The sequence below is a fragment of the Ambystoma mexicanum genome, chromosome 3p, assembly GCF_040938575.1.
Source record: "Ambystoma mexicanum isolate Mex_15411 chromosome 3p, UKY_AmexF1_1, whole genome shotgun sequence".
Classification (NCBI taxonomy): domain Eukaryota; kingdom Metazoa; phylum Chordata; class Amphibia; order Caudata; family Ambystomatidae; genus Ambystoma; species Ambystoma mexicanum.
In genome coordinates, this window is record NC_090925.1 from 22,455,054 (window position 1) to 22,468,170 (window position 13,117).

Below are 13,117 nucleotides of genomic sequence, written 5' to 3' on the forward strand. Positions count from 1 at the left end.
TGCTCTCTGGATCAGGTACTTTATTTCTCAGCGCATCTAGCTAGATCAGGGGTCCAGGTAGACACTTGCCGGACATACCTGGTGGCCATAAGCGCCTATAAAAACACAGACACAAATTGTTTCTCTGCGTCCAACGATGTGGTTAAACGACATCTGGTGGAGTTGATAAGGCCGTTCCCGCTGGTCAGGTGCCCGCACCCAGTCTGGGGCCTCAATGTAGTGGTCAGCGCCCTTGCGCATAAAACATTCGAGCCCATGCGGCATGCAGAATCAGGTATATTCAGGCTGTGAGACAAGGTGGTCTCCTCATTCCACATCAACGAGGAAACGTATTCTTCCCTAGCCCTACGGAGGAGGCGGAGAAGGTGCTTCACTGTCTAGACATCTAGAAATTCTACCTGGATAGGACCAAGGATTTCTGCAAGTCAGGCGCTCTCTTCGTCACCTTCAGCAGATCTAGACCAGGCGGGCAACCGTCCAAGGCTTCTATAGCCAGATGGATGGTCTCAGCCATTCAAGAAGCATACAATGTGCAGAGTAGAGAGTTTCCTAAGAACATGCATGCTCATGCGGTCAGGACCAAGACAACAGCGGTCGCTTTCCAAAGACACGTACCATGGCTACCATGGCAAACAGTCAGCGGGGCAGCCACAACGGGCCATGCCATCAGCCTTCTGCAAATATTACTGCTTGGATGCCAGTGCGCGGTCTGACGCAGCCTTTGGCGAAGCGTTGCTACGAAACCTGTTTGCTTAAAAATAGCAACAACACTCCTCCCCAGGGCTTCTGTTCAGTGGTAATCACCCATACAGGATGGAGGAAAGGGGACGGGACATAAGGGTAATTTAAAAGTTATTACTTGTGGGACGTATGGAGGAAAGGGGACTATGAACTAGGAGTACGTTACTCACCCCGGTGAGTAACTTGTAATTCTTTTGCATAATTCGTATTCAATCTAAATTTCGCATGGTTAGTGAACCCCCGTATATTCCAGGTCATCACTGTAATATGTTCACCAGACAGTTTATCCATTCCAGGCACCGCTATAATTTGGCTGTAATCTACACTCACAGATCTCAAAACGGCTAAATCCACATATGGGAATCACTGTCTTCCTACTTCATGGGTACTACCATTCAATCTACAAAAGGAAAGTGTATATTAAATGTCTCCACTTCGGAGGGGCAAGGAGACCGTCACAGACTAGAATTTACTCCCAAAATTACTTTATTTACTTATAAAAATACAAATTGTATTAATCATAAAACACATAATCAGAAGATAGTCTCATAACATTAATAATAATGTAAAAAACAAGTTAATACACACATGCAAATAATATTTTCACAGTACAATACATAATCTGTGTGCAGACTTCACACTGGATTATTTTCTCTGAAGTGTATTATTTGTGCTATTACTCTTTTGACTTTTAAAGCCCTACTTGTACAAGTTTCTGTCCTGCTCATGCACTTCAATACTGGACATTCATCAGGGGCAAAATTCACTTGTGTCTGCTGTATATAGAACCCACAAATGTGTTCAATGTTTTCTTTCTAGTCTCTCTGTCACCCTGTTGGATAAAGACCCTTTTAGTATAAAATAATGATCTTATGATTAGATCTATGTAGTCCCCGGTCCCAAGGGGCTAAGATAGTATTAAAAAAATACCTTATGGGCAACTTGCGCATGGATACCAGTGCCTCCGGGCAACCTTAACTGGTTGCCGTGGCTGTTTTTTCTTATTATGGGAATGTCAGTCTGCTTCCTCTTTGTAACCTAGAAAAAATTATTAGAACTTCCACTCAAACTCAGCACACATTTTGACTTGACTGATGTCCTTCTACCTGCTATGTATTGAATTGTCATCTCTGTCTCGCAATATCTATGTAACTCTTAAGCAATGCACCCAGATACCCCTGGGTTAGGTGCGCTATATAAATTAACAAATAAGCAAGTTCATGGAGCTACCGAACATATGGAAAAAGGAATTGTTGTATAATTAGAATAGTTTTTTTGTAACGCACGGACCCAAGATTCGAACCTGTGTTGCTCTGCTTCCAAGACCAACACGTTGCCAATGAGCTATGCTACACGTGCTGATGTTCTCCCCAACAGGTTGTACCCTGAGGTGTCAATGGCATTGTTTAGAAATGACACCTTCTGTGTTTGATGTGCTCCACCCTGCCCCCCGGAGACCTTTGAAGTAAACAAATAGCCTGATCACTTCTCTTTAGAAAGTTATGGTAAAATGGGAACTTCCTAGTATTCACATATACATGGTATACATGTGTGGCCTGTTTTGAAGCATCATGTGAATTGTCTGCTGGTTGTCGCCTGAACTTTTTCACAAGATATTATTATGGGGATCCATTTGCCACTATTACCCTCAGATAAAGCACCTAGGTTGCATCTTTGTACAATATTGCAGAGTCCTTCCTCCACCATTGCCTTCAAATAAAGCCATATTAAGGCTTGCAAATCCACTGAAGATACCCCCTGGCTTTAGTCCATCCTCAGTGTTAGGAAAGATTTCATAATTGTAGGTAATTGTCCTTCCATGTGGCAACCCCCAAACTTTCTGCTGTTGTTTTACAACCTGATCTGGACTTTGCCAGAGAAGCGCAGCCTTCCGCCGCACTCCTCTGGGCTTTCGCTCCATTCTTACTGGGAAACTGACATGCCCTTAAGACAGTCAGTACCGGGAGACTCGTTTCCCTTAGTCCTTTCCTCATGTTGCAGCTTTTGATCAACATGAAACAAGAGTGCACCATAACTTACATTACTGCGCTCTTGGGTCTCTAGTCATTCCAATGGTCCTAGAAACTCTTGTTGGACTTATCATGAAATGTGCAAGTGTGTCACGGATGGGACTGGTGGCAGCTATCGTTTCTTTGTGTTTTGAACCCCTTTTTGCCATGTTAACCGCGCTTCCCACGTTTGGCCCAAATGGGTGGCCTGGTCTCCAAAATGGCCATGCCACGAGGTTCTTTGTCCTGTCCGCTGACCGTCTTGCCCCTTCACCTTCCCCCAGGTTGAGCCGACCCGGGGCAGTCCTTATTTGGTCATGCACTTTCCCGCGAAACACAACACTTTCGCAGGCTTCTGCATGCCTTGTGTGCCTCCAGGATGTGGGCTGGGATGTCTGTTCCCAATACACATCCTGGGTGACAGTGAGTCTAGTGTGTCTTGAATGCCTGGGACCACCGTGGTCCGTGATAGGTCCACGTATGGTGTGAGTGTTTTGTGAGCAGATCTCCCATTGGGTCCTCTCCGTTTTGGCGCGAAGGGAACTCTGGATAAGAGGAAGCTGGAAACACCACTACCATGTCGATCTCCTGAGTTCTCACAAACGAAAGATAAAGGAGCCAAGTATCCTGCAATAAGAAGCTGAGTCGAGGAATCGCTAGTGACCCGCTGAAGGTTTGGCACCCTGCACTGATGTCGTCCTGTAAGACCCCTCTGCCTCTGATCGAACGAGAAGGCCTGTACTGACACTTCGACCCTTTAGAATAGTGGGAACAACTATTCTCGGCATCTTCACCAAATCCTGTACGTAAGCCTTCGGAAGCGCCCCTGGGTCATCCAGTGGACTGCCCAGCCTACACAGGAACCTTGCTCTGTCACCGCAGTCTGGCTACTGCTAAAATCTGAGCCCTCGACACTCTCACACGATTCGTACACTTGGCGTTCCCAGGTCTGAAGTGAGACGTTTACATTGGATCTGGAATACAAGCGGCTGCCGAGTTGACCTGCTGAGGTAACCATCTGTGCGCGTTCGCTGCGTTTGGGACACCCTCAACCCTGACTTCTGCTGCCGCGGAATCTACACAGCGCCGAGACGTCCCTCTGATCGCATCTGAACCTGCCAGCAAAGAAACTAACCCGGAGAAGCCTGGGTCTGCCTGCATCGGGGACCGGTGAGTAGTCAATACCCTGAACCGGTCTCCCTCCTGCAGGAGCCTGTGGCTTTCCCCCGCTGTTGAAAACAGCACCCCTTTCTCCGTACTCACGCCCTGCTTCTGCCCACAAGTGGAGGCCGCGCTTGAGTAGCGGAGGTCTGTTCGCCATCGTTTGTTCACCTCTCTGAACTGCCTGATTTCCCCGAAGAGACACTCCTTGGCCCGTTGGCACCTGCATGTGCAGGTACTTTTGAGAACAAGGCTCCACTCTTCGTAGGGCTCGGACTTCCTTCTAGTTAGGTGGTCTCTGATGTCGAAATGGGCCTAACGATTACTTGCACTGCCTGTTTTCCTCCCCATCTAGGTGGTCTGCATATTTCGTGCTTCTAACTCGTTAGACCCCTCGGTCTTGTATATATATATTGTATTGATTGTGATGTGTTGGTTTATTTGAGTTTTATCGTGATTCTTTACTATGGTCGATGTTACAAAGGCCTTGTAATAAATGTGTCTATATTTTTAATATAACACCTGCCTGGAGTAATTTGTAAGTGTCCTTGCTTTGTGTGCTCATTGCGGGATTTCAGTCACCCTCACCCCTCTTGAGACCTAGTCTTGACCGCAGCCATCGCTTCTCTGATTGGTCAGGCTTGTCCAGAGGTTACCCTGTTCCAAGAAACTAGGCTGGCCTTCTGAACCTCTGCCCCTCCAGGACAGAGTTCAGAAATCCATCTTAACAAATTGGTGTACAGCGGTGGGATACGACTGAAAGTATCCAGTGTTGCGCACGAGCGCAGGCATTTCAAGTTATTCCTACCAGGACACGTAGTGAATTGTCGTAGTATAACTTTTAAAAGGCCATAGTCCTATCAAACTGTATGGAAACAGGTACCTTGTTAACTTTAAATGCTTCTAAATCTGAAACATTGAAAAAGATGTGTGCTGAAAGAGGTGTCTCCTCGCAAGGCACAAAAATGGAAATGATCCAAAGAATCATGGCGTGGCAAGAATCTCAGCTTGACGCTATAGCTTCCGAGGACAGTGCAGAAGGAGGTGAGGCTGCTCTCACTGTTAGAACTGACAGTTCTGCCGCTGCACTGGTCCACTGCGACCATGAGGACAGGGAGGATGAAATGTCCAATGTTTCCTCTGCCAGTGCTGATGGGGAGGCCAAGCTTGAAAGCAAGAAGCAAGAGCTGCTGTTTAGGCAGAAGGTGCTTGAGTTCAATATGGCCAAACTCCAGGAAGAGCTTGAGTTCAATAGGGTCAAGCTAAAAATCGAACAGGCAGAAAAACAGAAAGACAGGGATCACCAGTTGGAACTGGCCAGCTTCAAGTTGCCAATGGATCCAAGGGTCCTGGAAATGGGTCTGGGGCCTCCTCTCATCCACGGTTCCCAAAAGATCTGCTCAGTGTGTATGAGGAAAAGAATGACATGACATTATGGACTGGCTGAATACATTTGAGTATGCATGTGAACTTCAACAAGTTGACAATGCTGATAAAATTGCCTGGTTACTTAGCAGACTGCCCAATTCTGACTGCAGTGCCATTATGGAAATGTCGAAGGCTGAGCGAGCAGATTTTGCAATGTTGAAGCAAACTCTCATTTTAAAGTTTGGAAAGACTCCTGCCCAATATTTAAAACGATTCTGAGAGTATATGAAAAAAAAGGTGGTACTTGGGTATCTTATGTAACCGAATCCTTAAAAAACTTGACTGGCTGGGTTGAAGGTTATAAGGTTTCTACCTTTGAATGTATGATAAGTCTTGTCATGCTGGAACATATTTTTGCATCTTCTTCCCCTGAGCTTAAGCAGCATTTGGCGGATTCTAAGGAGATAGATCCAAAGAAACTTGCCATTGCAGCAGATTTATGGGTGTCACATCGAGTGTCCCATAAGGACAAAACTCATCCTGGTAAGCAGGAGGAAGGGAAAAAGTCCAAAGATAAGGAGGGTGGAGAATCTGATAAACCTTCTTCTCAAAAGGGCCACAAAAAGAAAAATAAGGGTAAGACACAAGAGAACTCACAGGGTAGTGGAGGTCAGCCTCCGAAACAGAACTCTGGTTATAGTAAGCATCCCTTTGTAAACAGACCCAATGGATCTTGTTTTGCTTGTGGTGCAACTGACCACGTGAAGGGGGATCCCCGGTGTAAGGTTAAACCTTTGGGGGGCCACTCCACTAATCTGGTCTTCTCCTCCTACGAGGAAGAAGAGATTACAGGAGCATACGTCTCCTCAGACTCCTTCCCCAGTGGGATAGAAGCTGAGGTAGTTTTAGTTTCCCTGTGTTCCTGGGAGCCTAAAGTCGCAGAGGCTTATGCTAGGATTCCAGATAATACCAAGCACTACTTTAAAGACAGTGTGCTGATCAATGGAGTAGATACTCCAGCTCTTAGGGATAGTGGGTGCAGTCGAACTGTAGTGGATTCTACCTTGGTAGACTCAGAGGAAGTTGCCAGAGCTACTCTGATGCCCACTAAGTTGGCTGATGGCCCACCTCGCATGTTTCCAGTAATACCTGTAAATCTTACTATCAATGGTATAGCAGTCAGGATTCCAGTGAGCATTCAGAGGAACATCCCAGGAAAGGTTTTGTTGGGCAACGATCTCAGAGCTTTAGGGCTCGTGGGAGACACTGCTGACAGACCCTGAACAAAGTCTCAAACACGGGCAGCATTGGCCAGGACCAATGCACTGCCCCAGCCAAAGGGGAATCCCAAGGCTAAAGGAGTAACAAAACCAAAACGAGGGAAAGAAAATATTCCGTGGAACTCACCTACCACTGCGGTGGAGGAAGTTGGTCAATCGCCCGGACCTGACGAGGAGGCGGCGATACCTGAAGTATTTGACCCCAATGACCATCCTGAACTAAAAGACTTGTTAGTTGAAGGTGGTTCTGACGGGGAAGAATTCAGTAAAGGCCAACGTGAGTGCCCATCTCTGGAAGGCCTAAGGAGACAGGCCTGCTCCCAGCTTGAGGGTGAACCTCCTGGGAAGCATCGGATTTATTGGGAAGGTGGACTCCTGTATAGTGAGCCCACAGAGTCTACAGAAGGAGACCATAGGAGGTTGGTGGTTCCTCTTGCTGTAAGACCCTTCCTCCCGCAGCTGGCACATGAAGTGCCCCTTGCTGGTCACCTTAGTATTAAGAGGACCAAGCAAAGGTTATCCATGCACTTCTACTGGCCCAAGATGGGGGTGCAAGTAGAAAGTCACTGCAGAAGTTGTGCCTCCTGCCAGTTATCTGGTAAGAGTAGCTCAACAATCCAAGCTCCATTGGTACCACTCCCAGTTGTGGGAATACCATTCGAAAGGGTAGGGATCGACATCTATGGTCCCCTTGACTCGCACACATCCTCAGGCAATAGGGTTATCCTGGTGCTGGTCGACTATGCTACCAGATATCCTGAGGCCATCCCATTGAAAACTGTAACTGCCAAGTCAGTTGCAAAAGCGTTACTTGGTATCTTTGCTAGGGATGGCTTCCCTAAAGAAGTTGCGTCTGAACGAGGCAGCAACTTTATGTCGAAGTATATGCAGGCTATGTGGAAAGAATACCACCCAGAAGGTCTGGTGGAACGGTTCAACAGAACGTTAAAGAGTATGATTGGGGCTCTGGAAGAACCCCTAAGAAGAAAATGGGATCTTCTTTTACCATGCTTACTGTTTGCCTACTGAGAGGTACCACAGGAGGGTGTTGGCTTCAGCCCCTTCGAACTTCTGTTTGGTCACCCTGTGCGGGGACCCTTAGCCATAGTCAAGGAGGGATGGGAGATGCCCACTCCCCCTATAACTACCAACGCAGTAGACTATGTGTTAGGGCTCAGAAAACGGATGGTACTTCTGATGGGTCTGGCTAGTGACAAGTTGAAGGCAGAACAAGCACTGGTGAAACATTGGTACGACCAGAAAGCTTCCCTCATCAACTTTACACCTGGTCAGCAAGTCCTGATCATGAATCCCATAAGGCCTATAGCTTTACAGGATAAATGGTCAGGCCCTTACACAGTGGTGGAGCCCCTGGGTGAGCTCAACTATTTAGTGGACCTTGGAAGGCCTCGACAGGCTCCAAAAGTGGTCCATGTAAATAGGCTGAAGGCTTTCGTCCCAAGAGTCGAAATTGCAGCACTGCTACTGGCTTCAGATGTTGAGGAAGAGGATTCTGAACCTCTCCCCGACCTGTTCCAAAGCGGTCCTTCAGATAGCTCCTTTGAGGGTGTCCGAGTGGCCCCTCACCTGACTTCTGATCAGCAGGCTGAGGTGAAAAGTTTGCTTAGGCAATTTACCCCCCTATTTTCGCAGTCCCCTGGTTTGACACCTTGGTGCAAACATAACATAGACACAGGAGACAGCGTTCCTACCAAAAGTAGAGGATACAGAATGTCAGACAAAGTACAGTCTTACATTAAGACAGAGGTCAACAAAATGTTAGATCTTGGGGTGATTGAACCCTCTAGTAGTCCTTGGTCCAGCCCTGTGGTTTTGGTTCCAAAAGCAGGCACTTCTGAATTGAGGTTCTGCGTGGATTACAGGGCTCTGAATGCTGTCACCAAGACAGATGCACACCCCTTGCCTCAAACAGATGAGCTGGTGGATATCTTGGGTGCCTCCAAGTACCTCAGCACGTTTGACCTCACTGCGGGCTATTGGCAAATAGCCTTAGCAGAACATGCCAAGGAGAAGACAGCGTTTTCCACTCCAGACGGTCTTTACCAATTCACGGTAATGCAGTTCGGGTTGAAGAATGCACCTGCCACTTTTCAGAGGCTTGTGAATCATATGTTGACCGGGTTGGATGAATTCTGTCTTGCATATCTGGATGATATAGCAGTTTTCAGCGCCACCTGGGAAGACCATGTGAAACACCTCGGAATTGTGCTACAGGCTCTTCAGAAAGCACACTTGACCATAAAGGCTAGTAAATGCCAGATTGGACAAGGCTCCGTGGTTTACCTTGGACATGAAGTAGGTGGAGGGAGGATACAGCCTCTACCCAGTAAAGTACAAGCAGTACAAGACTGGCCTACACCCACTACACAGACTTGGAGCCTTCTTAGGACTCACAGGGTATTACCGCAACTTCATGGCAGACTATTGTACCATAGCTGCCCCTCTAACTGCTCTCACCACTCCGAAGAAACCCAAGAAGGTAACTTGGACTGACGAGTGTGAGAAGGTCTTCAACGGCTTAAAATACTCCTTGTGCCAGGCCCCTGTTCTCAGGGCCCCTGATTACCAAAGACCTTTTATTGTGCAGACAGATGCCTCTGACACTGGGATAGGAGCTGTACTATCGCAAGTAGATGAGAAGGGTAAGGAACACCCTATTGGTTTCATTAGTCGCCAGCTTAAGGGCAGAGAGGTCAGATGGTCCACAGTACAGAAAGAATGTTTCTCTGTTGTGTGGGCCATACGCAAGCTGAGGCCCTACCTCTATGGGACCCACTTCACTGTGCAAAAGGACCATAAGCCCTTAAAGTGGCTGATGAACATGAAGGGAGAGAATCCAAAGTTGCTTAGGTGAAGTCTGCAAGGCTTTGACTTCACTATTGAACATAGGCCAGGTGTCCAACATAGCAATGCTGATGGGTTGTCCAGAATGTTTAACCGACCTGAACAAGAAACTCATCCAGGGGTGGATTAGTTCCCCTTGTCCTTAGTCTGGGAGGGGCGAGTGTCAGGAAAGATTTCATAATTGTAGGTAATTTTCCTTCCATGTGGCAACCCCAAAACTTTTTGCTGTTGTTTTACACCCTGATCTAGACTTTGCCAGAGAAGCGCAGCCTTCCGCCGCACTCCTCTGGGCTTTCGCTCCATTCTTACAGGGAAACTGACATGCCCTTAAGGCAGTCAGTACCGGGAGACTCGTTTCCCTTAGTCCTTTCCTCATGTTGCAGCTTTTGAGCAACATGAAACAAGAGTGCACCGTAACTTACATTACTGCGCTCTTGACTCTCTAGTCATTCCAATGGCACTAGAAACTTTCGTTGGACTTATCATGAAATGTGCAAGTGTGTCACGGACGGGACTGGTGGCAGCTATCGTTTCTTTGTGTTTTGAACCCCCTTTTGCGATGTTAACCGCGCTTCCCGCGTTTGGCCCAAATGGGTGGCCTGGCCTCCAAAATGGCCATGCCACGAGGTTCTTTGTCCTGTCTGCTGACCGTCTTGCCCCTTCACCTTCCCCCAGGTCGAGCCGACCCGGGGCAGTCCTTATTTGGTCATGCACTTTCCCACGAAACACAACGCTTTCGCGGGCTTCTGCATGCCTTGAGTGTGCCTCCAGGATGTGGGCTGGGATGTCTGTTCCCAATACACATCCTGAGTGCCAGAGAGTCTACTGTGTCTTGAATGCCTGGGACCACCATGGTCCGTGATAGGTCCACGTATGGTGTGAGTGTTTTGTAAGCAGATCTCCCATTGGGTCCTCTCCGTTTTGGCGCGAAGGGAACTCTGGATAAGAGGAGGCTGGAAACACCACTACCATGTTGATCTCCTGAGTTCTCACGAACAAAGGATAAAGGAGCCAAGTATCCTGCAACTAAGAAGCTGAGTCGAGGAATCGCTGGTGACCCGCTGAATGTTTGCACCCTGCACTGCTGTCGTCCTGTGCGACCCCTCTGCCTCTGATCGAACGAGAAGACCTGTACTGGCGCTTCAACCCTTTTGAATAGTGGGAACAACTGTTCTCAGCATCTTCACCAAATCCTGTACGTAAGCCTTCGGAAGCGTCCCTGGGTCATCCAGTGGACTGACCAGCCTACACAGGAACCTTGCTCTGTCACCGCCGTCTGGCTACTGCTAAAATCTGAGCCCTCGACACTCTCACATGATTCGTACACTTGGCGTTCCTAGGTCTGAAGTGAGACATGTACATTGGGTCTGGAATACAAGCGGCTGCCGAGTTGCCCTGCTGAGGTAACCATCTGTGCGCGCTCGCTGCGTTTGGGACACCCTCTACCCTGACTTCTGCTGCCGCGGAATCTACACAGCGCCGAGACGTCCCTTTGATCGCATCTAAACCTGCCAGCCAAGAAACTAACCCAGAGAAGCCTGGGTCTGCCTGCATCGGGGACCGGTGAGTAGTCAATACCCTGAACCGGTCTCCCTCCTGCAGGAGCCTGTGGCGTTCCCCCGCTGTTGAAAACAGCACCCCTTTCTCCGTACTCGCGCCCTACTTCTGCCCACAAGTGGAGGCCGCGCTTGAGTAGCGGAGGTCTGTTCGCCATCGTTTGCTCACCTCGCTGAACTGCCTGATTTCCCCGAAGAGACACTCCTTGGCCCGTTGCCACCCGCGTGTGCAGGTACTTTTGAGCACAAGGCTCCACTCTTCGTAGGGCTCGGACTTCCTTCTAGTTAGGTGGTCTCTGATGTCGAACTGGGCCTAACAATTACTTGCACTGCCTGTTTTTCTCCCCATCCAGGTGCTCTGCATATTTCGTGCTTCTAACTCGTTAGACCCCTCGGTCTTGTATATATATTGTATTGATTGTGATGTGTTGGTTTACTTGAGTTTTATCGTGATTCTTTACTATGGTCGATGTTACAAAGGCCTTGTAATAAATGTGTCTATATTTTTAATATAACACCTGCCTGGAGTAATTTGTAAGCGTCCTTGCTTTGTGTGCTCATTGCGGGCTTTCAGTCACCCTCACCCCTCTTGAGACCTAGTCTTGACCGCCGCCATCGCTTCTCTGATTGGTCAGGCTTGTCCAGAGGTTACCCTGTTCCAAGAAACTAGGCTGGCCTTCTGAACCTCTGCCCCTCCAGGACAGTGTTCAGAAATCCATCTTAACACTCAGCTGTTATGATGCTGTCAGATAGCAGTAGCCATGACTGTGGGTAGTAAATCATTGATCAATTGTGCATTTGTCACCTCTGTCCACAAACAGAGTCAAGCAAAACCATTGTTCTATATTGATTAATTCTCAGACCCCTCAAAATAGAGCTTTGAAAACCAATGGGATCTTTAGATCAGAATGCAGGGACCATCTTGAGTGTGGCTGTTAGGGTGTCATTGCAGGAATTTGTATTTGAGCATCTCTTGAAGTTACTGAATGTGTTTACCCTTTTTTCAGGTGCATGTCGACCAGAATGTGGTAAAAGAAGATTGCCAAAATGTGAATGTGACAATCAGAAGAAAATGAAACATTCAGATGAAGGTAAAGAAAGCTAAATTAAATGATCAATGCCATGTATGAAGCATATTTTCTCCACATTATTGGATTGTAAATGAGGTCCAAATGTGTTAAGGCTATGTCACAAATGGCAATGTTACAAAGGTTACATAGTGAAAATACCCAGTGACAAGCAGGTAATTTGCCCTCCTCCCACCTTTATCTCATCTTTCCTACACATACACAGCTGAGAAGATACCTCAATGGGTTGAGTGCTCACTTCTAAGATCTTTGTGTGATCTGTAGGTTGCACATTCGAAACTCACCAAGGCCAACTCAGGCTTTTATCCTTGAGAGGTTGTTAAATGATTATCATCTTTGATTGGGTAGTGTGAGAAACATGAAGGTCTCCTCGCTCCTACTCCCCCTGGATCCTCTTCTAGGTGGCTAGGGAAAGGCCATCGCTCTTGGATCCCTACCCTGGGGGTGGAGAAGTGAGGGAGGATCACCTGGGTGGATGGTCCTTGAAGAGTGGGGTACCCACAGGCAAGCCATACTAACCCCCTTTTCCTATCGAAGACCAACCTAACCCTCCCCTGGCCTTTATGAGCTACTGTAAAATCTCTCCCCTTTGTTCCCCACCTTTTACCTCTGACAGTTCTGGGACAAGGAAGAGGCGACTAAGAATGATGAATATTAACACCTCATTTCACCACTCTAGTACTGGGACGAAGAAGCCTGTAGAGTGCTTTAAAGGTCAGGCATGTTGTTTTAATCATGGTCATTCAAGCCCAATTGAAAGTCCACACATACAACCTGTCAAAGGGTTGCAGGTGTATAATGGGAGTCTAAAAGTGCAGCAGAGAGAGCATCAGGGAGGCCTGTGTGGCAGAGACTAGTAGGGGACCCGTGTCATGAGGAGGCAGCCGTGGTGGGACCTGAGAGGAAGCCTGGATGCCGGCTCATGTCCCAGAGACCTGTGGAAGTAAGGGCAAGTCGTGCTGTTGAGCCGCCACAGGTGGGAGCCTCTGCGTTGGAGAGAGAGAGCAGCTGAAAAGGAGAAGCAGCGCTCCTAGCGTGCTATGCATAGG

General features: G+C 47.9%; 1 protein-coding gene across 13 annotated transcripts in view; it reads left to right on the plus strand.

Moving 5' to 3' along the window:
- The window catches only part of LOC138580086 (protein FAM118A-like), a 1,834,209-nt gene that overhangs the window by 1,174,220 nt on the left and 646,872 nt on the right, over positions 1-13,117 (plus strand). For all 13 annotated transcript variants that reach the window (XR_011304173.1, XR_011304175.1, XR_011304174.1 and 10 more), the window contains one exon: positions 11,988-12,071. Coding sequence is in view for 10 of the 13 variants with exons in the window: in XM_069650357.1 (XP_069506458.1) it covers positions 11,988-12,071 (84 nt within the window). In the remaining 3 variants the exon portion in view is untranslated. The remainder of the gene's footprint in view (positions 1-11,987; positions 12,072-13,117) is intronic.